Source organism: Triplophysa rosa, linkage group LG1 (assembly GCF_024868665.1).
Source record: "Triplophysa rosa linkage group LG1, Trosa_1v2, whole genome shotgun sequence".
In the NCBI taxonomy this organism is placed as follows: domain Eukaryota; kingdom Metazoa; phylum Chordata; class Actinopteri; order Cypriniformes; family Nemacheilidae; genus Triplophysa; species Triplophysa rosa.
Genome location: NC_079890.1, coordinates 7791296 through 7817971, shown reverse-complemented (window position 1 = coordinate 7817971; position 26676 = coordinate 7791296). Strand labels below are relative to the sequence as shown.

The following is a 26676-nucleotide window of genomic DNA, read 5'->3' as shown; positions in this document are numbered from 1 at the left end:
GGATTTTCACGCACAACCATTTCTAGGGTTTACAAAGAATGGTGTGAAAAGGGAAAAACATCCAGTATGCGGCAGTCCTGTGGGCGAAAATGCCTTGTTGATGCTAGAGGTCAGAGGAGAATGGGCCGACTGATTCAAGCTGATAGAAGAGCAACTTTGACTGAAATAACCACTCGTTACAACCGAGGTATGCAGCAAAGCATTTGTGAAGCCACAACACGCACAACCTTGAGGCAGATGGGCTACAACAGCAGAAGACCCCANAAAAAGACGCTTTGTAAACCGCGTGGAGACACAGAATACATGTGTGTGCTTCCCCTTCTCCCAGAGACTTCTCTCTGCCGTTTATATGAGATAAGCAGCACATGCGCGCAATCTGATGTCTGCCAGGTGGGACAAGAATATTTTCGTCTCGTTTTTATTAGTTGACGAAAATGTCAGTATATTTTTATTACAGTTTTCGTTATAATGCATTCATTTTTATTTAGTTATCGTCTCGTTTTCGTCAGTGAAAACATGTCGTTAACGAATACTTTTCGTCATAGTTTTCGTTAACGAAATTAACACTGGTCCAATAGGGATATATATGGGGAAATAATATTAAATCGATGCTCGAAACTTAACTCAACTTTATTTATATAGCACTTTTTACAATTTTCATTGTTACAAAGCAGCATTGTACAAAGACATATTGACTATAAGCAAAACAATTAAAGTTGTACCTGCAAAAACAAGAAAAAGTTGAAAACACAGAAGACAGACATACCCACATGCAAAACACTCCACACACACAATATCCACACGTACTAACACACACAGACATAGACACACACACACGGACGTGCACGCACACACACATGTACACAGACAAGTATGCGCACACACACAGACACGCACGCACACACGCTCAGTGAGAGCAAACATTTAAGATAAAGGAGAGAGAAGCACAGGTCAAATATAACAGACTATAAATTCCTATATGCAATATTAATTAAGTAAAACTTTAAAATTGTAAAGCAGCCCCCCAGCCAGGCAAATAGTGCAGAAAACAGTATGCAAACAGTGGCGAGGAACCCAAAACTCTAATCGAGAAAAAAAACCTCAGGAGAACCCAGGCCCAACCAGGGGATTCCAGTTCCCCTCTGGCAAAAACTGCTACCTCTGCACAAGCTCCAGAGAGCTTGCACAACAAGGCTAAATAAAATAAATAAACTTACTAATAAGGTAAATTATAGTTTAAGATTATCATTAATAATCTAATAGTATTTGAAATTTTGTGGTGAAGGCGTGTCAGGTGACCGCGTCCTTCTTTATCCAGCTCTATCATCTCAGCTCTTGTCAGGTCGCCACTTCCCATTTCCGCTCTACCATCAGGTCAGGCCATGAAGACGTGTCAGGTGACCGCATCCTTCTTTATCCAGCTCTATCATCTCAGCTCTTGTCAGGTTGCCGCTTCCCATTCTCCGCTCTACCATCAGGTCAGGCCATGAACTGCATCCTGCTCGCTGTGGTAACCTTGGAACAATGAGACAAGACTGGCTGAGAGTAGAGTACTGTTCTGAACTCTTTGATGCAACAAGTACATCAGTTGTGTTTTTGGTTCCGGTTGACCTAACTAATGCAGCCTAAACCCTCAGAGGGTTTATATTATGGAAGTGTAGTGTATGCAAGATTAAAAAGATGCGTCTTTCGTCTAGATTTAAACTGACAGAGTGTGTCTGCCTCCCGGACAGTGCAGGGAAGACTATTCCAAACTTTAGGCGCTAGATAGGAAAAGGATCTACCACCTACACTTGATTTTGAAATTCTAGGTATTACCAACTGACAGGACGCCTGAGAGCGTAATGCACGTGAAGGACTGTAATACAAAAGGAGTTCATTCAAGTACTGAGGAGCTAAACCATGTAGGGCTTTATAGGTAATAAGCAAGATTTTAAAGTTAACGCGATGCTTTATAGGTAACCAGTGCAAGGTTGACAGAACCGGGCTAATATGTTCATACTTTTTTGTACGTGTAAGAACTCGAGCTGCCGCGTTTTGGACCAGTTGGAGTTTTTGTAATAAGCCTGCAGGGCAACCACCTAACAGTGCATTTACAGTAATCTAGTCTTGATGTCATGAATGCATGAATTAATTTCTCTGCATCTGACATTGACAGCATATGACGTTTGTAACAGTTTTTATTACAAACTTACAAATGAATAACTGTCCAGTCCATAGACATTGACTGATTAAGTGTTTTTTTGTGAATTTAAATATTAATGCTAATTTAAGATATAAGATAGACAGTGTAATGATCTGCACTACGGATTAATATATCTTTAGACATTCACTGTTGGTCTTTATACGTAGCCTACAGGGAACAATTTAATTTAGTGTTTTTGTGAATTGAAAATTAGCAATGCATGTAGTTGTTTCAGATGGACAGTGTAAGGGTATGATCTACTGTATTCTAGCAAGCTATATTCGTCATGTGTTTTCATATATACACTCACCTAAAGGATTATTAGGAACACCTGTTCAATTTCTCATTAATGCAATTATCTAATCAACCAATCACATGGCAGTTGCTTCAATGCATTTAGGGGTGTGGTCCTGGTCAAGACAATCTCCTGAACTCCAAACTGAATGTCAGAATGGGAAAGAAAGGTGATTTAAGCAATTTTGAGCGTGGCATGGTTGTTGGTGCCAGACGGGCCGGTCTGAGTATTTCACAATCTGCTCAGTTACTGGGATTTTCACGCACAACCATTTCTAGGGTTTACAAAGAATGGTGTGAAAAGGGAAAAACATCCAGTATGCGGCAGTCCTGTGGGCGAAAATGCCTTGTTGATGCTAGAGGTCAGAGGAGAATGGGCCGACTGATTCAAGCTGATAGAAGAGCAACTTTGACTGAAATAACCACTCGTTACAACCGAGGTATGCAGCAAAGCATTTGTGAAGCCACAACACGCACAACCTTGAGGCAGATGGGCTACAACAGCAGAAGACCCCACCGGGTACCACTCATCTCCACTACAAATAGGAAAAAGAGGCTACAATTTGCACGAGCTCACCAAAATTGGACAGTTGAAGACTGGAAAAATGTTGCCTGGTCTGATGAGTCTCGATTTCTGTTGAGACATTCAAATGGTAGAGTCAGAATTTGGCGTAAACAGAATGAGAACATGGATCCATCATGCCTTGTTACCACTGTGCAGGCTGGTGGTGGTGGTGTAATGGTGTGGGGGATGTTTTCTTGGCACACTTTAGGCCCCTTAGTGCCAATTGGGCATCGTTTAAATGCCACGGCCTACCTGAGCATTGTTTCTGACCATGTCCATCCCTTTATGACCACCATGTACCCATCCTCTAATGGCTACTTCCAGCAGGATAATGCACCATGTCACAAAGCTCGAATCATTTCAAATTGGTTTCTTGAACATGACAATGAGTTCACTGTACTAGAATGGCCCCCACAGTCACCAGATCTCAACCCGATAGAACATCTTTGGGATGTGGTGGAACGGGAGCTTCGTGCCCTGGATGTGCATCCCACAAATCTCCATCAACTGCAAGATGCTATCCTATCAATATGGGCCAACATTTCTAAAGAATGCTTTCAGCACCTTGTTGAATCAATGCCACGTAGAATTAAGGCAGTTCTGAAGGCGAAAGGGGGTCAAACACCGTATTAGTATGGTGTTCCTAATAATCCTTTAGGTGAGTGTATATATATATATCATTCTCTCTCCTGTATATGTTTTTTTTATTTACATATAAAATTGTCATGATTCTCGGGGTGAGACACGGATACAAGGACAGAGGACCCAAATGCAGAGAGCGGGTAAGGGGTTAACAAGACATTTAATAAAATATAAATACAAAACAAAGACCCACGTGGGGGTAACATAACAAAACATGGGTATCAAAAGGACAAAGACTAACTACACTAAACAAGACTAAAAATAACATCTACTACATATTACAAAAGACTAACTACACTAACAGGACAAGAACTCACCCACACGAAACAGTACACAATGAACCAGCACAGGACAATGAAACATGAGGACTATATAAAGGGGACGAAATCAAGAAGGGGAGAGGTGCGGGGCATGAACTAATAATTATCACTAATGAAGAGACGAAAGGGCGGGAACATAGACGCGACAACGGAGAGTGGAAGACCAACAGGGAAAAAACGTCACTCTCCACATAAAACAAGAGGTTCTGTCATGGTTCTGCCACTAGGTCAAGAAAAGCAAGACAAGGTGGGGCAGAACCATGACAGAAGCCCCTCCTTAAGGAGCAGTATCCTGATGCTCCTCAAGGAACAAACAAGACTAGACAGACTGTGACAAAAAACATAACTATACAAAACACGACCAAAAACGTGATACATAGGGGGAAAAAAAGTCCAAACAAAGACATGGCGCCAGCTGGAAGGCTGGCTAAGACAGCACATGGTGCTGGCTGGAAGGCCGGCTGGACAACACATGACGCCGGCAGGAAGGCCGGCTGGACAACACATGACGCCGGCAGGAAGTCCGGCTGGACTGGACATGGCACCGGCTGGGTGGTCGGCTGGACTGGACATGGCACCGGCTGGGTGGTCGGCTGGACAGTACATGGCGCCAGCTGGATGGCCGGCTGGACAGTACATGGAGCCAGCTGGATGGCCGGCTGGACAGGACATGGCGCCAGCTGGAAGGCTGGCTAAGACAGCACATGGTGCTGGCTGGAAGGCTGGCTGGACAACACATGATGCCGGCAGGAAGGCCGGCTGGACAACACATGACGCCGGCAGGAAGTCCGGCTGGACTGGACGTGGCACCGGCTGGGTGGTCGGCTGGACTGGACATGGCACCGGCTGGGTGGTCGGCTGGACAGTACATGGCGCTAGCTGGATGGCCGGCTGGACAGTACATGGCGCCAGCTGGATGGCCGGCTGGACAGGACATGGCGCCAGCTGGATGGCCGGCTGGACAGGACATGGCGCCGGCTGGATGGCCGGCTGGACAGGACATGGCGCCGGCTGGATGGCCGACTGGACAGTACATGGCGTCCGCTGGATGGCCGACTGGGAGACCGGCTATCACCGGCTGGGCAGGCCTGGATGTCGACGAGACATGGGGGGGAAGTCAGTGGCTGGGCAGCGCTCTCTGGTGGCTGGGCAGCGTTCTCCGATGGCTGGGCCTCTCTCTCTGGCAGCTGAGCAGCGAACAAGGACACCGGCTGGATCGCCGGCGGGACAGGAACAAACAAAGACATGTTGTCGACTCGACAGGCCTGGGTACCAGCTGGGATGCCGGCAGGGATCTGTAGCGGGAACAGGACACCGGCAGTCTCGACCCTGGAGGGGAACCCGACGACCACGACCCTGGAAGGGAGCCCGGCGGTCTCAATCCCGGACGGGGTTCCGGCAGTCTCGACCCTGGAAGGGAGTCCGACGGTCCTGACTCTGGACTTGAGCCCGGCGGCCTCAACCCTGGAAGGGAGTCCGGCGGCTTCTACCCTGGAGAGGAGTCCGGCAGCATCGACCCCTCCCGCTGCAATCCCTCTGTCTGCTGGGTCCTATTCTGGCTGGTTCATTCTGTCATGATTCTCGGGGTGAGACACGGAGACAAGGACAGAGGACCCAAATGCAGACAGCGGGTAAGGGGTTAACAAGACATTTAATAAAATATAAATACAAAACAAAGACCCACGTGGGGGTAACATAACAAAACATGGGTATCAAAAGGACAAAGACTAACTACACTAGACAAGACTAAAATATCATCTACTACATATTACAAAAGACTAACTACACTAACAGGACAAGAACTCACCCACACGAAACACGACACAGTACACAATGAACCAGCACAGGACAATGAAACATGAGGACTATATAAAGGGGACGAAATCAAGAAGGGGACAGGTGCGGGGCATGAACTAATAATTATCACTAATGAAGAGACAAAAGGGCGGGAACAGAGACGCGACAACGGAGAGTGGAAGACCAACAGGGACAAAACGTCACTCTCCACATAAAACAAAAGGTTCTGTCATGGTTCTGCCACTAGGTCAAGAAAAGCAAGACAAGGTGGGGCAGAACCATGACATAAAATTATATTCAGATATTAAACAGAATTAGCCCATCAGACATACAGTGTTATCATGGACCATCAATAAAATATCTACTGTAGCTTTCACTATCGATTGTCATACAGCTACAAAACCGTGACAAACCCTTCTTATCCCTTTTTAAAATTTCAAGGGCCATTTAGCAATCTAAGAACACTCAAATGAAATATCGACCCTGTAAAAGACCACCCACTGGCCCAACGACGGAATCCAATGGCGTGGTTGAAGGGATCTCGTGTTCTGCTTCTCCTCAGCGATTTCTACATGAAGTTATTTAAAAACTGTTACAATTTGGTTCAATTTACATGACTCTGTGGTTAAGACCGATCTGACTCCAATTTTATTATAATATCAAATAAGTTAAATGACATTTCCAATGTATCTGTGGATCATAGTTAATTTTATCTGTAAATCTTCATACTTTATATATATATATATATAGTTATCCTTTCGTTTGGGACCTGCAGTCACACAGAGTCTCACGCCGGTCAGGTTCGTGGATCTCGCGGTCACAAAACTTTCAGTTCTGATCTTAAGTCAGAGGTTGCCGGGTAAACTAATATCATTACGTCTGGCCGCCCCATGCTTGCTCAGAAACATAACAATAGTTATTTTAGTCATGATCATGCAACTTGCTAAGGCAGGTGATAGGTGGAATTCTGGTACATGTGAACTTTAATAAATATGCCCCATTTGTAGTTGAAAATCAAAACTCCAGTCCATCCTATCCTGACATATTGATTTTGCGGTAACAAAACAGGCTCCTTTCAAACTACCGGTAACAACAGACTCTGAAGAATTCAGATATAATCAACAATAACAAATTTATTATGCCAGGCAGGTACAACATTAATTAAAATCATAGAATGCACATACAACGAAAATACAAACTTAATAGACAAAGATGATCAATATAATATAAGAATAAAATAAAACCACAAAGTTTATCATACCTGGCAAAATCGAGAGACAGTTGCAGTGTGGGAAGTTCTGGTTACAGATGCTTCCAAATCGAGACACACAATTGCAGTGTGGGAAGTTCTGGTTACAGATGCTTCCAAATCGAGACACACAATTGCAGTGTGGGAAGTTCTGGTTACAGATGCTTCCATGAGTCTTTAGCCAATGCACCTTATATACCCAGATGTAACAAAGAATCCAATGGTCAGTGAGAAACTTCGTTTGTTTGTTTTCTCGTGACTGAAGAGAGCATCAAATGGGATCTCCTCTCCAAATGATCAAGTCCTTATAACATGACAATAAATGATATAACAGTATGAAATGTGTAAGCACATTTCCAGTGGTCAGGGCCTGAAGAGATGAAGGGGAGGGGAGAGGTGTGATAAGAAGAGGGGGTTCAGTTCCTAGGCATCAACAACCCCTGATGGGAGGGCTGGATATCACTCCTCAGGATCTAGCAACAAATGGGGTTTAATTGTTTGTGTCCCAGCATTAAAAACAAACTCAGTTCTTAGTACTTTTCCAGCTGCCGTACAACCCTTAGCTAATTGTTTATAAATTATTAATGTTGCAACGTTGCACGATTGCTTGACAATGATACATTTTGAGATTTTTTGCTATAGAGGTCCGGAGGTTGTCATCACGCAATCTGAACTCTAGGCTATCAGGAGAGCACTAGAGTGGCTGTATCATTGGTATCGACAGTGGTCGAACAATAATTTAAAGGTGGGGTGCCACAGTGTTTCATGCATTTGACTTCTTTACACTATTAAACATGCTGGCTTCTCATGCTCGACCAGCTGAAGCTAGAGAGAGAGAGCACTGCGTGTTTGTTTGTTCACTGCATTTTGTGGGGGAATGTTATATAAATGGTGGATATAACGCTGGATTTGGAGATCGTTTGAAACTGATAGATGGAGCGGTCCCTGCGCTTATAGATGGTCATGAACCGCACGCGGTAAGTGAAACTGAGTCATATATCTTTGTTTTGTTGGCAATCGGAGTGTATGTACATAAGTTACACCACACAAACTTATAGTGAAACAACAGTTATGCAGGGATCATGCAACGAAATATTGTGTGCTCGAGCTGTAGTCCCGCCCCCCTGAACGCGTTCAGGGCTCACCTGTTTTCAGAAATAATCATGCAGCTGTATCTGTCTTTTATAAATGTTATCACACTAAAGATTTTTCGAAGATATGCAGTATGCAATACTAATCTACAGGTACTCAAGATTGAAATGAGATTGGCAGAAACTGCGTGTGTTACACCCGCTTTAAAACCAGACTGTTTAAACTTTATAAAACATACTGTTTCAACATGGTGGACAGCTGCGTGTGTCAGGATGCCAGAACAGGCGGGGAAAGCAAAGGGCAAATCATTTTATCGTATTCTTAACGATAGACGATTAAATGGTTAACTGCAATAAAATGTGCTAACCAACACATGTCACCGTCATCTCTTGAAGAAGTAACTCTCTGTCATTACACTAATATATGCTGCTACTGGAATTTTGACTGGATGTTTGAAGTTAAATTTGACCTTTTTTCCAATAACAATGAAGCACTGGCACATAGTCATATATACTGCAGGATACATATTGTTGGTTTTTTTTCAATTTGTGTGCATGTGTGTTGGTTTCAGAGCACTAATGAAGCAGTCTTAGCTGTGGACTTCAACCCTGTAGACACCAACAACATCATCACTTGTGGCAAGTCCCATGTTTACTTCTGGACCATGAGTGCTGGGACACTGACCAAGAAACAAGGCATTTTTGGAGTGAGTCCAGAGTTGGTCATCAAGTTTACTTGTCCTTCCCTGTAAATTCAGTACCATGTCATTTCTCTAACAAAAAGTATTTTTAAAGTAATTCCAAATAATAGAACAAGGTCTTTTTAAAGCACATTAAAGTATCGTGTTATGTACAGTAAATATGATAATCATTTAGTTCAATGGTATACATATGAGAGTACCATGGTATTACCCTCAGATACCATCACTGTATTAATTGTACATTGTACTGCCACAGTTCATGTTGCATGGTAGCTCATATAGTTTTTTTTTGCTCACATTAATAGTAGAAGAGTTTCCTATTGTGCTCTGCAGAGCTTGGTATTCATTGCATTTATCAAATTGACATTGTATTTACAGAAATACAAAAAGCCGAAGTTCATTCTATGCTTCGTCTTCAGTCTTACGGGGGATGTGTTGACGGGTGACTCTGAGGGAAACATTCTTACATGGGGAAAATCAGCTGCAGACATTAAAACATTAGGAAAAGGAGCAAAGGGTGTGCAGCATACTTTTCTCTTTCTATTTATTTTTTTATTTTAAGGTGCAGTGTAGTACACTGTATGTATTTATGGCACCTGATCCCTGACTTAGCTTACTTTTTCTTCTTCCCATCTGCAGAAACATTTCAGATCATGAAGCAGACGCGCGCTCATGAGGGCAGCGTTTTTACTATGTGTGTCCTGCAGGGTGGTGCGATACTAAGCGGTGGCGGCAAAGATCGTAAGATCATCCGCTGGAGTGCAGATTTGGCACCCGAAAGAGAGTGTGAGGTGAGAAGTAGTCTGTATGAGTTTTTAAAACTATATGAGGATGTTATAGTAGTATTAAGGACTGAGCTTTGGGTTCCTCAACTGGTAGAGCTTTGCACTGGTAATGCCAAGGTTGATTCCCATGGAATGCATGTATGGACAAAATGTGATGCCTGTAGTGGGCATAGAAACAACCACTACAGTAAATGCATGTAATAGATCAAATTTTATTGTTCTTTGTTTTTCCAGATTTCAGAGAAATTTGGTGCAGTCCGAACCATTGCAGATGTAGATGGAGAGGAATTGCTTGTTGGCACAACACGAAACGCAATCCTTAGAGGGACATTTTCAGATGGGTTTGTGGCCATTGTGCAGGTATTTTTGTACTAAAAACTAAAGTACATAATATATGCATTAATGTCATTCATTGTTATTCAAGGGGTAATTCACCCATAAACAACAATTCTGTCATCATTTACTCACCCTCTTGACATTTAAAAAAATTGCACTTTCTTCTGCAAAACACAAAAGAATATATTTTGAAGAATGTTGGTCACAAAAATAACTTGCATTGTATAGTATGGACACAAAAAAAAACAGTGGTCAATGGGGACCAATGGTTTTCGTTTTCCAACATTCTTCAAAATATTTTCTTTTGTGTTTTGCAGAAGAAAGAAAGTCATAAAGGTTTTGGGTTATTTTATTCTAAAATAAAATTAAAGAAATGTCTTCGTGTTGCTCAGCTAGTAGAGGTCGTGGTTTGAACCCCAGTAAATACACAATAAATATTTACACAATAAGCAAAACAAATATAATAACATAAGAAGCAAATGTAATTGCAAAATAGATTAAATTAGAGTGTTTGTGACTGTTTGGTCAAGGGGCATGTGGATGAAATGTGGGGTCTGGCCACACACCCCTCTCAGAACATCTTTCTTACATGTGGGAATGATCGTCAGGTATGTTTGTGGAATGCAGAAGACCACAAACTGGACTGGTCCACTATACTTGAGGTTAGTGTGGTCAAAGCAAATTGTAACTTTTTTTAAGTACCTTTCTGTGTCACTGCCTGCATGGACACGATGGATGTCACATCACACATACCTTTTCATTTGTCATTTATCGAAATTGACTGTTCATAGTCATTCATGGCTCAGCTGAAAGTGTCCAGTTATAGGGATGTCAGTGTTGGCTGGTCAGCACAGTTGTAAAGCATCAGAGGAAACCTGGTTCTCCCAGCTGAGCCTGGTTTATGCAGAGTTTTTTAGCCATTTATTCCTCAATAGAATTTTGGTTCCTTTGGTTTAGGCATATTTGTCCAAATTAATGTTTATTTCTTTTTGTGTGAAAGTTTGCCTTTAAATATTTAAACAATATTATCATAAATATGCTGAAATGGACAGATTCATTTTATCTTTCATATTTTAGGAATCTGGTCTTTGTGCTGATTTCTGTCCAAATGGTGCTGTTGTCTCTGTTGGACTAAGTACAGGAAGGTAAAACGAAGCACAGTCGAAAACAATTACCTCTTCACAGTGAGCTTGTCAAAGTTTTTTTCATGCTTTCATAATGTTTTAACCCCTTACCTATATAGATGGGTTGTGCTGGATCTGCAAACCAAAGAAATGGTATCAGACCTTACTGATGGCAATGAACAGCTGTCTGTGATGAGATACTCACCAGGTCAGAGGTTATAATTATTATAATCATGATCATAATGGTGGGTACAGCATAAAAACTGAAACTTAAATGGTATTAAATAATAGGGTAGCCTTTAAGCAGAAATATTTGCATTTAATCATTTTACAATGACTGAACATATTCGAAAGCATCATCTGTTTCGTAGCTTACTTGAAAAAGTATTTACTAAATGTTTATCAGTCAAATTACAGTTCCCATAAGCCATTTTAATGTCAGTAACTTATTTTTTGGTTCTTTCCCAAACATAGATGGCTGCTTTTTGGCAGTTGGCTCCCATGACAACTTCATCTACATTTATAGTGTCACAGATGGTGGTCAGCGCTATACACGATTTGGAAAATGCACAGTAAGCAAAAGTAGTAAAAATGTTGTATAGTAGTATTATTATGATTATTGTATAATCATTTTGCAGCATATTCACGTTTTTAAGCATATTAGATTGTGTGAATAGATCTTCACTCCATGTGTAATTGTATGGAACAATTCAGGGCCACTCAAGTTTCATTACTCACCTGGACTGGTCCAAAGATGGAAAGTACATCATGTCCAACTCTGGCGATTACGAAATTCTCTACTGTAAGCTTGCAAGTTTCTGTTTACAGACAGTCCTTTCTAAGCACATAAAGGCCAATTCACACTAATGCAATACGACAGCAAACACATTTATTGTAAATTAGAATGTTGGTGTTTGTTGAATTAGTGTGAATTAGTCCTAAGGCAATGGGTGAAATTAATGATCATGATAATTTAAACTTTTCTGTGTTTGTAAAAGGGGATGTTGCAGGTGGCTGCAAGCTGCTGAGGAACCGCTTTGAGAGTAAAGATCGAGAGTGGGCATCCTACACATGTGTGCTTGGTTTTCATGTCATGGGTGAGAAAAAAAATGTTCAAACCATTTTTTAGTTTTGTGATTCTTGCTAGCATCAATATTGCTACTTACTACTTTCTTATTTTCATGACATTAATAAAGTATTTTCTTTTCTAGCGTAATTATGATTCAAGTCATGCATCAATATTACTACTTACTACTTTCTTATTTTCATTACATTAATAAAGTATTTTCTTTTCTAGCCTAATTATATGATCATTTAAAGGCGCAGTTTTTGATTTACAGTGGCCACTAGCGTTGTATTATAGATTTGCAATGAATCGCTCAGTCCAAACACGACGGTGGCCAACATAGTACAAAAATATGTCGTTCTCATGTTGACGCAGGGATTAGAAAGACTGTAGAAAGAGCTATGTCTTATTTCTTACATAAAATAAAAGGTCTGTGGATTTTAAGTATAAAAAGAAGGCTAAAAGTCAGGCAGGAGCTAGGACCTGCGTTAATATTATAAAGTCTTTCCAGCAGAGTATTAGGACCCGCGGTACTAAGGCTTTAAGCAGATATACTCATACATATCTATGGAGATACTTTCCAGCAGAGAGTCGTTGGAGAGAAAGATTAATATCACCCCCGAGAAGGTTTGTAACACTGTCTTAACCACAAGGTTGCTTTGATTCGGATAAGTATGTAGGTAACATAGGTTTTTCTGTTTGTTAGAACCAAGATATCGTCGCTGTCGGGCAGAATCCTCGTATCTCCAAAACCATTATTTTTCAGGAAGTTAAAAAACTGCGTATTTTTTGAGTTATTAAACATTGTATCGTTAAAGTTGGTATTATACCTTATTTTGCTATCATATACTGTTGTGTACCAACATTAACACAATATTTCCCCAAAACCATGTTTAATCGGAGATACAAGGTTTATAACTTGGGAGCAGGGAGATACGAGATTACGCTGTCATGATAAGAATGGTACGGACACAGACGTCGCTGCTGCCAGCAGTGTTCATCAAAGTCTGCGGTCGCGTTGAGCCTTTTGACAAGAGACGAGGCTTTAAAAGCTAATGAAAGCTAATGATTGTGGTTACATACGTCTTCCTAAACTATATTTTAAACATTAGAGCTATGAGTGATTCAATACCAAAATAAAACGTTAAACAGGCTGTCTAATATAGGCGGAAATTAATCTGCACGCAAATAAAGTTGGCGGTCGCGTTGAGCGTCTTGACAAGAGAAAAGGCTTCAATCGTTAACCAAAGCTAACGACTGTGGTTACATAAATCTTCCTTAACTCTATTTTAAAGGTTTAAGAACTATAAGTGATGTAACACAAAAAATGATGAGCTGACTAGGCTGTCTAATAGGCGGAAATTAGCCGAATCTGCTTGCAAACTTACCTTCGTGGCTCACGGGCTTCCTTCTGCACCGAAGCATTACAGCTATCGATTTTTAATAAATTTTGAGACCTACTCAAATGTATCTAACCTAACTATTTTCACTCGTTATTGTCTAAAAAACTTTCAATCAGGAGACTTAATGCCGAGAGGCTCCCGCGGAGTGAAGAAGAGGTGGAGTTACGAGACTTCTCAGACAGTTGAAGTGTCCAATGGAGTTAAGAGATTTGCTCTCAAGCTATTTTCAACACTTTAGATTGGTTAATAATTTGTAAAAATAACAGACCCATATGGGGACTGACAAATAGCATCGATTTGTGAAAAAATATGAAATTGACCAAATTTGGATGTAGGAGGTTTCCGCCCGACAGCGACGATATGTTGTTGTTTTTGTTCTAATATTAGCTGTGTGACAGAGCAGTTTTGAGCGTCATTGTTTATCTGGAACCGCTTTAATATTGTACTCGTCCAGATACTGATGAGCGAGAGCGTGTTGGCGCTAAAACTGTAGAGAGAGAGCGTTTTACTCTCTTACTCAGTGATGAATAAACGTACATTTATTCCGCGGGTCACATGCGTTCCGAACCGTAGAGTACGATCTGTACGGATCATGGATCATCCGCGATCCGTTTCACCACTATACTGCAGAGGAGAGGGAGAGGAAACACGTGTTGTAGAGTTGTTTGTCCATTTAGTGCTACTGTACAAAACATGGCGACAAATTCAATGTATGTAGGCCTGCTCTGTATGTAGATATAAATAGCTTATCCTAAGGTATTAGAAACATAATGGTTCATTACGTAAGGTCTTTATACACCTCTGAAGAAATAGTTTTGTATATTACATTGCATTTCTGTCAGTAGATCCTCCTAAAAACCCAGTATTGTTCCTTTAAATGCTTGAAATTACAAGGTTAACGGGTGCTTTGGTGTACAAAACTTTAATGAAATTTTAGGCTACTTCAAAGATAATTTAATTAAAGATAATTTACGACAATTAAAATGTATAATTAAAAGTAAAACATTTTAAAAACTACAATAGGCCTAATCAATATATTTATAAGCAATGGGTTAGTTTACCTATTTGCAAGATGATAGCTTATTTGTTTGACAAATATGCATTCTAATGAAAAAAGACAAAAAGCATGTTTTTTTTTATTTCTGCGATGTTTGCTTGCGTGTGGAAGATGCGCACTGGGTCACAGCTCGAGATTGCCTGGCTTTGTGTGGCAGGCTCCAGGCCAGTTTGTGGGGGCAGAAGACCGCTGGTTCTTGCCTCTGACAGATCTGAAAGAGAAAAAAGAAATAAATGAAGCAAACATAAAAATGTGTGTGCTTGATTTAAGCAGCCTGAAATGCAAGTTTAACAGTATTAGATCCCGTTTAGAAACATGCATCTGTCTCCTCCGCCACAGACCATTTTCTCTTCACCTAAATGATTTTTTTAATTAAAAAACATTTACACATTTAATTGCACCACAAAAATGATCAGTAGGGCCTAATTTACATCTCCATTCATTTTTATATTAACTCCTTAATGTAACTCAAACAAAGTTCTTTAAGACTGAAGTCAGATTAACTTTGTTTAAATATAAATGCATTTTACAACCAAAGCAATTTAAAGCAACAACAATACTTTAAGTGAAAAAATAATAGTGAAACAATAACAATTTATTATTTGCGGTAATTTTTACAAAACATAAATATCCAGTAAATGTCCTATAAAAAATACAAGCCTCAGCTGGAGTTCGATTCGCTGTTGCCCGCAGCAGTGATCTCTTTACAAACTGCTTTTCACTTCTTCCGATTTTGCTTTTCAAGGTAAAAGTTTACATATCTAAATCATAAAAGTTCCTTTTTTTGGCCAGATTACGTTTCTCCATGTTGCAAAATCTAGGGGCGAGGCGTCTACACCCTGCATTTATATGGGCGTGATAGGTAAATTACGATCGATTTCAGCCGCCGCATTTATCAAGGCACGATCATTTGTACGATGAGATTGGCGGCATACGAATGTTTGATGAATCACACATGAACCCTGTCGTAAGATGATTTCTGCGCTTGGATCTGCGCTCATTTCTATGCTAGATTGATAAATGAGGCCCAATGTCCCTGTAAATATGCGTTGGTGTTATGATCATTTACTTTTTTTCCATTTGCTGAAGCACCAACCTTGACGTGATCGTTTGCCACTACAGTATTATATATTCAGACTCTATATAAAATCCATTAGTTGATGATTTGATTGCTTCAGCTAACTATATATTTTATCCATTTTATTTTCCCTCAAAACCTGGTTTATTTCTTCTCAGAGTTTGTTGTTTTATGTTTCTGGATCTGTTAATGTTATAACATTGGACTGAAACTTAATGAGTAACTTTGTTCATACAGACTATGCGCCCCATTTTAACGATCTAAGCGCATGGTCTAAAGCGCACGGCGCAAATGCACATGGGGCGTGTCCACTTTTGTTAGTTTAATAGGAAAATCGTTTGGCGCATCAGATGCATGGTCTAAAAGGGTTGTCCCTATTCTCTTAATGAGTAATGGGTGTGTTTTGGAAGTAACGTGCAGAACAAATCAGAGTCTCATCTCCCATTCCCTTTAAGAGCCAGTTGTGCTCACGCTATGGCGGATTCGTTATTTACATGTCGGATAGATCATGACAAGACAGATTTTTATCTTTATGTACACAATAATATTCTTTTACATTGTAATCCTAAAAGTTTTTATATTTGGCATGTTTGTGTGCTGCTGCACGTCCCTCTGTGTGTAATAAGTGTATAGGCATTTTATTGAGTTATATTACTAACGCGCTCTGTAAATAACCAAAAAATATTGCGCCATTGACTTCTGACCAGTTTTCAGTTGATCAGTGGCACAGTCTATTTCAGTTGCCTCAAAATAGCAACGCGCCAACAATACACCTGAACACACCTCGTTTTCAGACCAGCAGGCCCATTGGCGCACAAATGGGCAAAAAAAGCCTTTGCATTTGAACAACGTGGTGCATGGCGTGATAAAATGATAACTGCGTCTGGTTGAAACTAACAAAAAACGCTTTGCGCTCTATTTAGGCCCCTATAAGAACGTCTCTGAAAAAAATATATAATTTTGGTCCCTTTTTTTCTATTCTACCTTTTACACTTGTTCCTAGTCAAAAATGACCGGCCTACAGAAAATATCTTATAAATCACTCAGTATGTAATATTATCGCCAAATATTAAATTAAATCTTTTTGTCAACTTGTTTTCTTTCATTTAGGACTGGTTTTGTATTTCTGTTTAGAATGATTTAACATAGGCCTGATTGATCTGAGCTTACCTTAGTTTTAGTGAAAAATAACATTAATGCTGCCATATTAAAGTATATGTTTCATGGAACATTTCTTGGATCGTATCAGTACTGTCATATTTCAGAAATCTATGTTTTCTGCTTAGGAACAAAGCAAATAAATGACCACCTGGCTGTATATGTCAAATCTGGCCATTGTGACAAACAAAAAAGAACACACTGACACTGTCATGGAAAAAAAATTTCATGGAGCAGGAATACCAAACTGTTCATATTCTTTTTTTCTAATTAAGAATAAACCAAAACGACAAACACCAGGGGTCTCATTTTTAAACTGTGTGTAGGATCCTTACTAAAAGTGTACGTGTAACTGAAAGCCAAAAATAGCGTATGCCAAAAAATATTCAAAAATCGTGCTTATGCACAGATCATGCTTTATAAATCACAGATCACCTGCAAATGTACATACGGGAACCATGTATACGCCCATTTTTACCACAAATAGTCAATGCAAATGAATGCTGATCTGTATTTTAATGAGCCTGGGATCCAATCCGCTTGTTAAGCCTCACGTCACACACCACCAGATATGAAAGGTCATATACTGTTCCCGGGTCCAACTACTATCAGATGCCATAGGAAAATAGCAAAAAAACTGCCGAAAACCTCCGATCCCATACTTTATCTCCATAACGAAATCACAAATGGCCACACATGCGATTCACTGTGATTTACAAATTAATAATTGTTATATTTATTAGTAATAATTATTATTAATTATTAGAATTACATTAAATCCAAAGGAGGTCTCCGCAGCATTTATATGTTTACAGCAATTAGACTGATCATTAACACCTTGCCAAAACCACACCATTTATTAGTGGTATCCTTCACCTGATATAAGATTTGAACACACATGTAAAAGACAAATGTTTCTTCATTTCAGTTTTGTAATGAACACCATTATAGTTAGGATGGATGAGGAGGACATTTAAGAGAAACGATTGTGCGAGAGCTTAATGGCTGTATTTCCGTACTTTGACATTTGGTTATGTATTTTGTTTTGTGCATATGCCATCAGTTTTATAATAAATGCTCTTTAGGTGTGTGGCTTGAGGGCTCAGACGGGACAGACATCAATGCCTTGTGTCGATCACACAGTGAAAGTATGGTGGCAGTGGCTGATGATTTTTGTAAAGTTCACCTGTTCCAGTATCCATGTCCTAAACCAAAGGTTAGTCTTTTATTAGGCTGATATGGCTCAGCATTGCATTAAGTTTTGATGAAAGAGGGCAGAACATTGAATGTTTATTTGTACCAGAATATTACAACTAAGAAAATACATTTTAATAATTCACATGTTTACCACATCTGAAACAGTTTGTTTATATTGAAAGGCATTCATATTTTATTCCTGTTATTTCTCTGTCAGGCACCAAGTTATAAATATGAAGGCCATGGCAGTCATGTAACCAATGTACGTTTCACGTATAATGACAGTCATCTTCTGTCAATGGGTGGAAAAGACACCTGTATCCTCCAGTGGCGAGTTAAAAGAGCGGGAACTGGAAATGATAAGGATCTTCTGCCCTCTTCCTCTTCTGTCTGTCCTAATTCTGTCTATACAGACAATGGAATACAGAGACACATACCATGATTCGAGAGTGAAAAAAGGCATAAAGATTTTCAGGGAAATTAAACCGCAATGAAATGTCTTATTGCGCAATCTGTTGTGACAAAAAGCATTTGGAAGGTTATGCTAACTATTGCAAAATATGTTCCAACATTCTGTTACAATTGAGAAGTCACAACTATTTTGTACCTATACATTCCTTAATCAACCGACATGTTACTATGTACAATGTGTTGCTGTGTAGTGACTTTACAAACTGCAAACAACCATGACTTTCAGATATTTGGGTAGATCTCACAAAGAAATGCCATATTTCACCCCAGAAACAACTGAAATAAGAAATGTGCAAAATGCAGAGTATAGTGTCTCATTTTTTCTTTTGATTTTGGTTAATGATTTGACATTACTTTAGTTTTCATGAGATTTTTCATTCTATGTACAACATTACATCATTTTGTAAATTCTGTATCACGATACTGATAAAAATTGTTCAGTTTTATTTCTATTCACATATTATTAATTATTTTGTTTTCATATAGGCTTATGCAAGTCTACATGCTTATTTTACAGATTCACGTGCTTCCTCATTACTTTTTGTTCTCAACCATTAACTACGTGTGTAACTCATTCCATTATAAACCTTCAGTCAGTTGTCTCTGTGAAACGTAACATCCCAGCAAACACAGAATGTTTACATAATGTTCGTTTTTGGTTCACTTTTAGTTATTTTTTTAAACAAAAAATAACGTTCTAAGAACGTTCTTTCCAGGTTTTATTTTTTGCAACCAGAAAATAACATTCCCAGAATGTTACAGGCTATTCCCTGGTGGTTATTTTTGCAAACAGAAAATAACGTTCCAGTGTATTTTATTTTTTTGTTGAAAAATAACCTTAACATTTTTTTTTTATTTCTCCAGCATATGCGCTTTCTCCTCTGGTTACTGGTTTCATGTTTTTTTGTTGTTGTGTGAAATAGTCAACAATTTACACATGACATACTTTAATGGTAAATTTGCCAAGACTGGTAGACGTCTGCCATGTGCAATAGAGGAATTAAATAAATTAAGAAATACAGTAAATGATCAGATGAATATTATAAATCCAAAATCCATACCTGAGAATATTAAACTAGGCTACAAAGGTAAATGAAAATATAGTCATAAATCCATGTGTTTCTTTTGTGCGGGTGTCTGATATATGCGTGTGCTCTTTACCAGCACGCGCATTCTTAGCCGCGAACTGCCGTCATTTAAAATTTAACGGTCATTTCGTTTTACCTCACTCACTAATGGGCCATTCAAACGGTGAGCGGTGGAATTGCCGTGCGGCAGCAGTCACAAAAATATCAAATATTTTTATCTTCAGCTGCACCTGCCACAAAGAGCCGTGCCCTTGGAAGTTGCAGGATTTTGGATGCACGAGCACCGCCAACGAAACAGCCCGCGTTTTGCCGCTTATATCGCATGTTTCCTTTTGAAAATGAACTAGACAATCGCGACTGCTTCGTACCGTGTGAATCCACCATAACACAGTTTAGCGGTATAATTATTTGATCTTTTACTTAATAAAGTAAAGATTTGAGAGTAAACCTATATTTTCGTAATTTTCGATAGATTTGACACATCTAAATCAACAGACCATGATGTAAAGACTTAAACTCAGAGCTTGATTGTTAACTAAAAACAGAGCCACTATACTTCAGTTGTAAGACAAGAAAATATTGTTAGCCTGAAGATAATTCTGTCAATAAATATCTGCTTTAAATCGTGTATATTGTGTTTAAGTCATTGGTCATTTTATTTCTATATAATGTCTGATGCTGAGGTACACTGTGTGGTTTTACTAGAAATACTGTGCTGTTTAAATCTAAAATAGAAAGTTATAAAAAAAGAATTATTAGGCTTATAGAATTAGATTCGATTTTTTATTAGATTAGATAAGCGATGGATAAAACACATGGATGTCCGTGCAGTGAGGCCAAAAGGATCCGAGAAAAATAATTCAGGCTAACGTTCTGGGAACGTTCCCCTAACGTTAGTTTTTGGTTCCCAGGAAGTTTTTAAGGTCTGTTTTTCGGTTTCTATAACGTTAGGGGAATGCTAGTTTTTGGTTCCAAGAACGTTATGGGAACCAGAAACTAACGTTTTATATATTTTTGTAAAGAAAACTTTCCTGGAAAACCAAAATACGAACCTTAAAAAACTAACGTTCTGGGAACCAAAAACTTATGCTAGGGGAACGTTCTGGGAACCAAAAATTGTTAGCTGGGATGTTATGTTGAGCTGGATAATAATTGCTATCAGGAATGTATCCACTGTCTTAAAAACTAAAAACTTGTATTTTATGAATCAAGTCCGCTGTGAAATGTCCTAATCATAGTTTATTCAATAAATATGTTTTGAAGTAAACATGTTTGATTTTTTGTCGGTGTGATATCCGAAAATAAAACAATTACTTGTTTTTTTGCACTAAAGTAAGCTGTAGGTAAATAGACTATCCACGATCGCTTCCGCATTTTGTCTCAGTCCGCTCAGCCAATCCGACGCATAGGGAACAATGGCATTTTCAAAATGCACATAGGATTAGGATCAACAATGTGAGTAAAATTATCTAAACACTACATCATACAAATAAAACAAAAAGGGGAAAGGCTTCAGGATATCCGTTTCAAGCTACATCCACAAATATGATAAAAAGTAAACCTTTGCACTTACTTTATAGGCTTGATTACAGAGGCACTCAACAATGCCGAGTTGTAGTGCTGTCAGTTCGCTGAAATTTTAAGGTGTATTTAGTAAACATAGCCTTATCACTTGGTGACAAATTACCTCAGCCCTATGAGAGTGGAAGTGGCTTAGCTGGCTGATGCTGCATTCGTATGGAAGGCCGTTTTATCAAAAATGTCTTTAGACGTAACGTGTACAGACGATATAACGCGTGAACGCGTTTTTGCGCCTAAAGACGTAATTTCGTCTACAGACGTATTGGTTTTAGCCAATGGAAAGTCACAAAATGGAAAGATTTGCATAAAATTGATTAAGCATATAGTCGTGACGTCATCATTAGCGTAACCACGTGTCATTCATGAATTATACATATAAACGTGATGCTCCCTCATGCGTGGCACTGCATATGGTCCTAGTAATGAATACGTCAGCGTATACGTGATTTTACGACAGGGGAGAAGAGGGCATTTCAAAATACAAGCGGTATAGACAGACCATAGAAAGCATGGCTTTGCGAAATTTTCTTAACAACTGCCGACGCGTTTTTCAAGAATGTGTGCATTTGTAAAATTATATGTATTATGCTGTCAACCCAATGGGCAACATGGGCTGCTGCCGAGAGTCCCGAACACTAAGGGATCCCGAGAGAGTTCTCATTTGCATTTTAACATTACACATATTTACATTAAACATAACACATATTTGTCCAGTATTATGCATATCCGAATCACTACGGACAGTACATGAAGATTAAAATCATGTTAAAAACACGAAAAATGTCAGAAAACCAGTAAACGAGGAAGCTGCGTTTTTTATTTTTTGTATGAAGCATAAATGATGTTTCATTAACAAAGTTCGGGAGAAGCCGGAGCACATAATCATCTCGGCTGGTTCCCTATCAGCAATCCTATCAGCTCAAGCGAGAGTCCTTATAAATAAGACCAGAAATCTCACCTGCGCCATCTCTACAAGTAATTCAACACCCCTGTAGCTCAGTGGTAAGAGCATTGCGTTAACAACGCAAGGTTGTGGGTTCGATCCCAGGGATTGCACATATGTATAGGATAAAGCAACGTAAATCGCGTTGGATAAAAGCGTTTGCCAAATGCATAAATGTAATAATGTTGATTATATTTTAATGCTTTAATAAACGCGGCCATAAGCTACATGCTTTGCGCTGTAAATACGCCGCTTGAGCATTCAGTGTCCAAGCACAATAAACGTGTGAACTATATAAGTAATTGTAAATTAATAGATTATATTTTAATGCTTTAATAAACGCGGCCATAAAATACATGCTTTGCGCTGTAAATACACCGCTTGAGCATTCAGTGTACAAGCACAATAAACGTGTGAACTATATAAGTAATTGTAAATTACTGGAATAAACTTTTTTAATGCATGGCAACAGCAAGTGGCTTTGTGTGACCCTCCGACCCAAAGTTTGAGATCGTTTGATATGACCATACTGCCAGTTAGTGTAGCTGGTTGATACATTTGGGCATGAGATTGCGGGTTCTCACACTCATTTCAAGATTAAATAATATCGATGGTTGGATTTAGTTTGCAATTTGGTTTATTTTTATCCTATGAGTCCTAATAAATGCAACTTCAACTATTTCTAAAGTGCTTATTTTATAAAGAAAGCCGCTACCTCACATAACGCAGTAAAGCAGTACTTGTATAGAGTGAATAATTGATTGTCGAACATCAATATTTATTCAGCACCACCACCATGGAAAGCACCTGGTAACGTGGGGCGTAAGAAAGTAACCTCTTATGGGTATAGTTGAGGAAGTAGGCTATACGCCTAGAATAGGATTAACTTGAGTTAAGGTGTAACTTCAGAGTCTTCATAGCTAAGAGACAACATTATCGGGAAATGCAGCCCTGTTATATTTAACATTTTATTTTGGGATCACAGCACAGGATATTGGTAGTTGACGAATAAATTGGTTAGTTTTACATTATTTTATATTATTAATATTTATGTTTATCATATAAAATAACATAACAGGGATTTTATCATATAAAATAGCATAAGAGAGATTTATCTTCATTCTTGGGTTTTTTCCTACATTTTTGCTGTCACACCATAGGACAAATTTGCATATTAATCATTTAATGATTATTGATTTAATCATTAAATTAAGCGTATCATTGCCATTTTTTAATAAAATAAGTTTAACAGCCAACAGAAAAGAGTAGCAAAGATAAAATATCAGTAGGGTCTGCATTGCTGGATGTGACTCTTATTTTGACAACGGAGCCGCTAAGGTTTACGCGTCTACACGCAATTACGCGTCCACGCGTCTAACGTCTGTAGACGAAATTACGTCTTTAGGCGCAATAACGCGTCCACGCGTCTAACACGTTACGTCTAAAGACATTTTTGATAAAACGGCCTTCCATACATTCGAGACAACTCGGATTTCGGCTAGAGAGGGTATGCACGTGACGTCACTTTCACACGCGAACACGCCAAAATACGCCCCCTTTAGTGGCAAAACACTCAGAAAATGCTGCTTACAACATCAGGGAACGCAATTCCGCGCAACATATCAGTATCCAAGGACACCTGGTTCCTTTGTAAGTCGTAAGGATCACCGTCGAGTCCAACTGCTTTTAATTTCAGCAAATAATTGCGTGTTTTAGTCTCGGTTTCTTTGTTTCTCCTATTGAAAGCAACCTGTGTCCTATGGAAGGCCGAGAGGGCCAAAACGTGCGAAACTAACGTGTTAACACGTCGTTTTGTGCATGCACATTGGACCACGGAGCTTTACCACCACCTACTGGCGTGGTGGTATTGCTCAAACAAACAGAACCGACTAGGCTTCTAAATTGCAAGATTTTATCTAAAATATATTCTGAACAATGTATGTTGTGGGCATAAGTAGTCTACAACTATATAGAATGATTACATACTAATTAAAAATCAACTATTGTTTAAATTGACTTTTTAAACACTGAATGGCATGGCCATTTTCAGCATCAAAATATAAATTGTGTAAGTTTAATTGCATATTTTCTCCAAATAACATTTTCACAAACACGTATACTTTAGCACATTTCTATAGACAAGTTTTTTTTACTTACATGTTAAAAAGTAAATGAATATCAATATTCATATATCAACCCCAATGCAACCTGTGTGTAGTGGAATGAAGTCAATTGGTTATTTGTTATCACATATTGGCATTCACCTCTGTCTTCTTTATTTCCAGTGTGTTAGTTGTTTAGGTATGGAGGGGTGAGCAACAGGATGGCCAACTTTTTGATGACCATACAGCCAAACTAATTTATGACTCGTTTGCTTGTTAAATAAACAAAAAAAAAGCAACAGTTTTGTATGGATGATTTGCTAGGTGTACAGAATCCACACTGACACTGGGAGAACATGCAAACTCCACACAGAAAGGCTTTCCGTCCCAGAAGGGGCTCGAACCAGGGTCAGTGTAAAGATCTCCCGTTATTGGTATTGGAAGCTGGTATACTGAGATATCTTTGTGCATTGTTCTGCAATATTTTTCAAGGTTCAGTGAATCCATTAACACCTTTTTTCATTGTGCACTCAAGACATATAAAACCTTTTTTCAAATTGAATCACAATAAATAACAGTGTATTATTACAGACTGATTTCAGGTGCTGGGGTGTGTGCCTATTATGTACTAGAACAGTGGTCACCAACCCTGTTCCTGGAGATCAACCGTCCTGCAGACTGCAGCTCCAACCCTGCTTCAGCACACCTGTCTGTAATTATCAAGCAAACCTGAACACCTTGATTAGATAGTTCAGGTGCGTTTGATTGGGGTTAGATCTGAAAGCTTAAGGGCGGTCGATCTCCAGGAGCAAGGTTGGTGACCACTGTACTAGAAAATGAATTGTTAAAGCCATACACGTTCAAAATTAATTAGGATACAGTAAATAGGCTACAGCTAGACATAATAACAGTCTTGGCTATAGCCTATAGGTAATGGTCATATTTTTCCTATATTTCTATACCTTTTATTTTGCCTTTACTGTCTGTACTAATATGTATTCACTGTAAAGCTGCTTTGCAACAATACTAAATTATAAAAGTGCATTAGTAATAAATCTAAATTAATTTAAATTTTGGAATAGAATATTCACATCAACTTTTTTATAAATTCTACATAGCCAACACCGGCCTTGGTAACAGACATCACAACTTTTATGTATTTTTGTTTACTGGTTATAAGTAATGGTACAACATTTCCAAGGATTTCCAGTCTTTATAAAAGACTCATCACCAATTGATTATCACATAATTATACATATTTCCATGTTTGTACAATTGAATTAATGCATGGAGTCTCACATCTCTGAAAGGCTTTATACCTACAGTATTCTAAATTCCAGTTCCCTAAACTGGAGGTATGGCCTCTGGGTTAAAGGTTCTGACTGAGTGGCAAGGTAATAAGTTGTGTCTCCAGAGAATGACAGGACACACAGTCAGTTTTCTTTTAAGCTTCATTGTATTGCTCTTTTTTGTGCGCATCAATGCTATTGTTGTGAATATCAATGCTTTTGGGTAGACAAACAATAGCACATATGAATGACTATTTTTACCATCACACTGTAGTTTTTTCAGGTTGGAATACTATTCACAGGTCCCTGTCATACAAAGATTGTTTTTCTTTTTATCCTGTTTTTTCTTTAAACTACTAGTATCTTTGGACAAAGTGGTGAATTCGCCTGAAAGACATCAACAGAACATAGTTTACATACATATATCTAAATACGTATGTACATATTCCATGTGCATCATAATATTGTAATTGTATATGGTGCATTTTTAATGTTGTTTTTTACGTGACTTGCTCCAGTAACACACATACAAGCTCTTTTCACTCACAAAGGGTTTATTCAGAAGTCATAAATGACAAACATAATAAACATCAGACATAAGAACTGAAAATATTGACAAATAATTGCATCTTTGTCTTTTATACGACTCAATCAACAAACTGTTCACAACAAACACCAAAAGAAGAATAAAACGGTTCTTAACTGTTCTTAATTGGCCAGCAAACTCGCCTGACCTTAACCCATAGAAAATCTATATGGTACTGTGAAGAGGAAGATGCGATATGCCAGACCCAACAATGCAGAAGAGCTGAAGGCCACTATCAGAGCAACCTGGCCTCTCATAACACCTGAGCAGTGCCACAGACTGATCGACTCCATGCCACGCCGCATTGCTGCAGTAATTCAGGCAAAAGGAGCCCCAACTAAGTATTGAGTGCTGTACATGCTCATACTTTTCAGTTGGCCAAGATTTCTAAAAATCCTTTCTTTGTATTGGTCTTAAGTAATATTCTAATTTTCTGAGATACTGAATTTGGGATTTTCATTAGTTGTCAGTTATAATCATCAAATTAAAAGAAATAAACATTTGAAATATATCAGTCTGTGTGTAATGAATGAATATAATATACAAGTTTCACTTTTTGAATGGAATT

The 26676-nt window shown here is 38.8% G+C and overlaps 1 protein-coding gene across 4 annotated transcripts in view; it reads left to right on the top strand.

The window, feature by feature from the left end:
- eml3 (EMAP like 3) overlaps window positions 1–20889 on the top strand; it is a 113513-nt gene extending 92624 nt beyond the window's left edge. For all 4 annotated transcript variants that reach the window (XM_057333836.1, XM_057333827.1, XM_057333811.1 and 1 more), the window contains 12 exons: window positions 8716–8850; window positions 9223–9361; window positions 9484–9635; window positions 9864–9989; window positions 10496–10627; window positions 11043–11110; window positions 11209–11297; window positions 11564–11661; window positions 11804–11891; window positions 12088–12186; window positions 17937–18067; window positions 18266–20889. In XM_057333836.1, coding sequence (XP_057189819.1) covers window positions 8716–8850; window positions 9223–9361; window positions 9484–9635; window positions 9864–9989; window positions 10496–10627; window positions 11043–11110; window positions 11209–11297; window positions 11564–11661; window positions 11804–11891; window positions 12088–12186; window positions 17937–18067; window positions 18266–18490 — 1482 coding nt within the window. In that variant the 3' untranslated portion in view covers window positions 18491–20889. The remainder of the gene's footprint in view (window positions 1–8715; window positions 8851–9222; window positions 9362–9483; window positions 9636–9863; window positions 9990–10495; window positions 10628–11042; window positions 11111–11208; window positions 11298–11563; window positions 11662–11803; window positions 11892–12087; window positions 12187–17936; window positions 18068–18265) is intronic.
- The last annotated feature ends 5787 nt before the right edge of the window (window positions 20890–26676 follow it).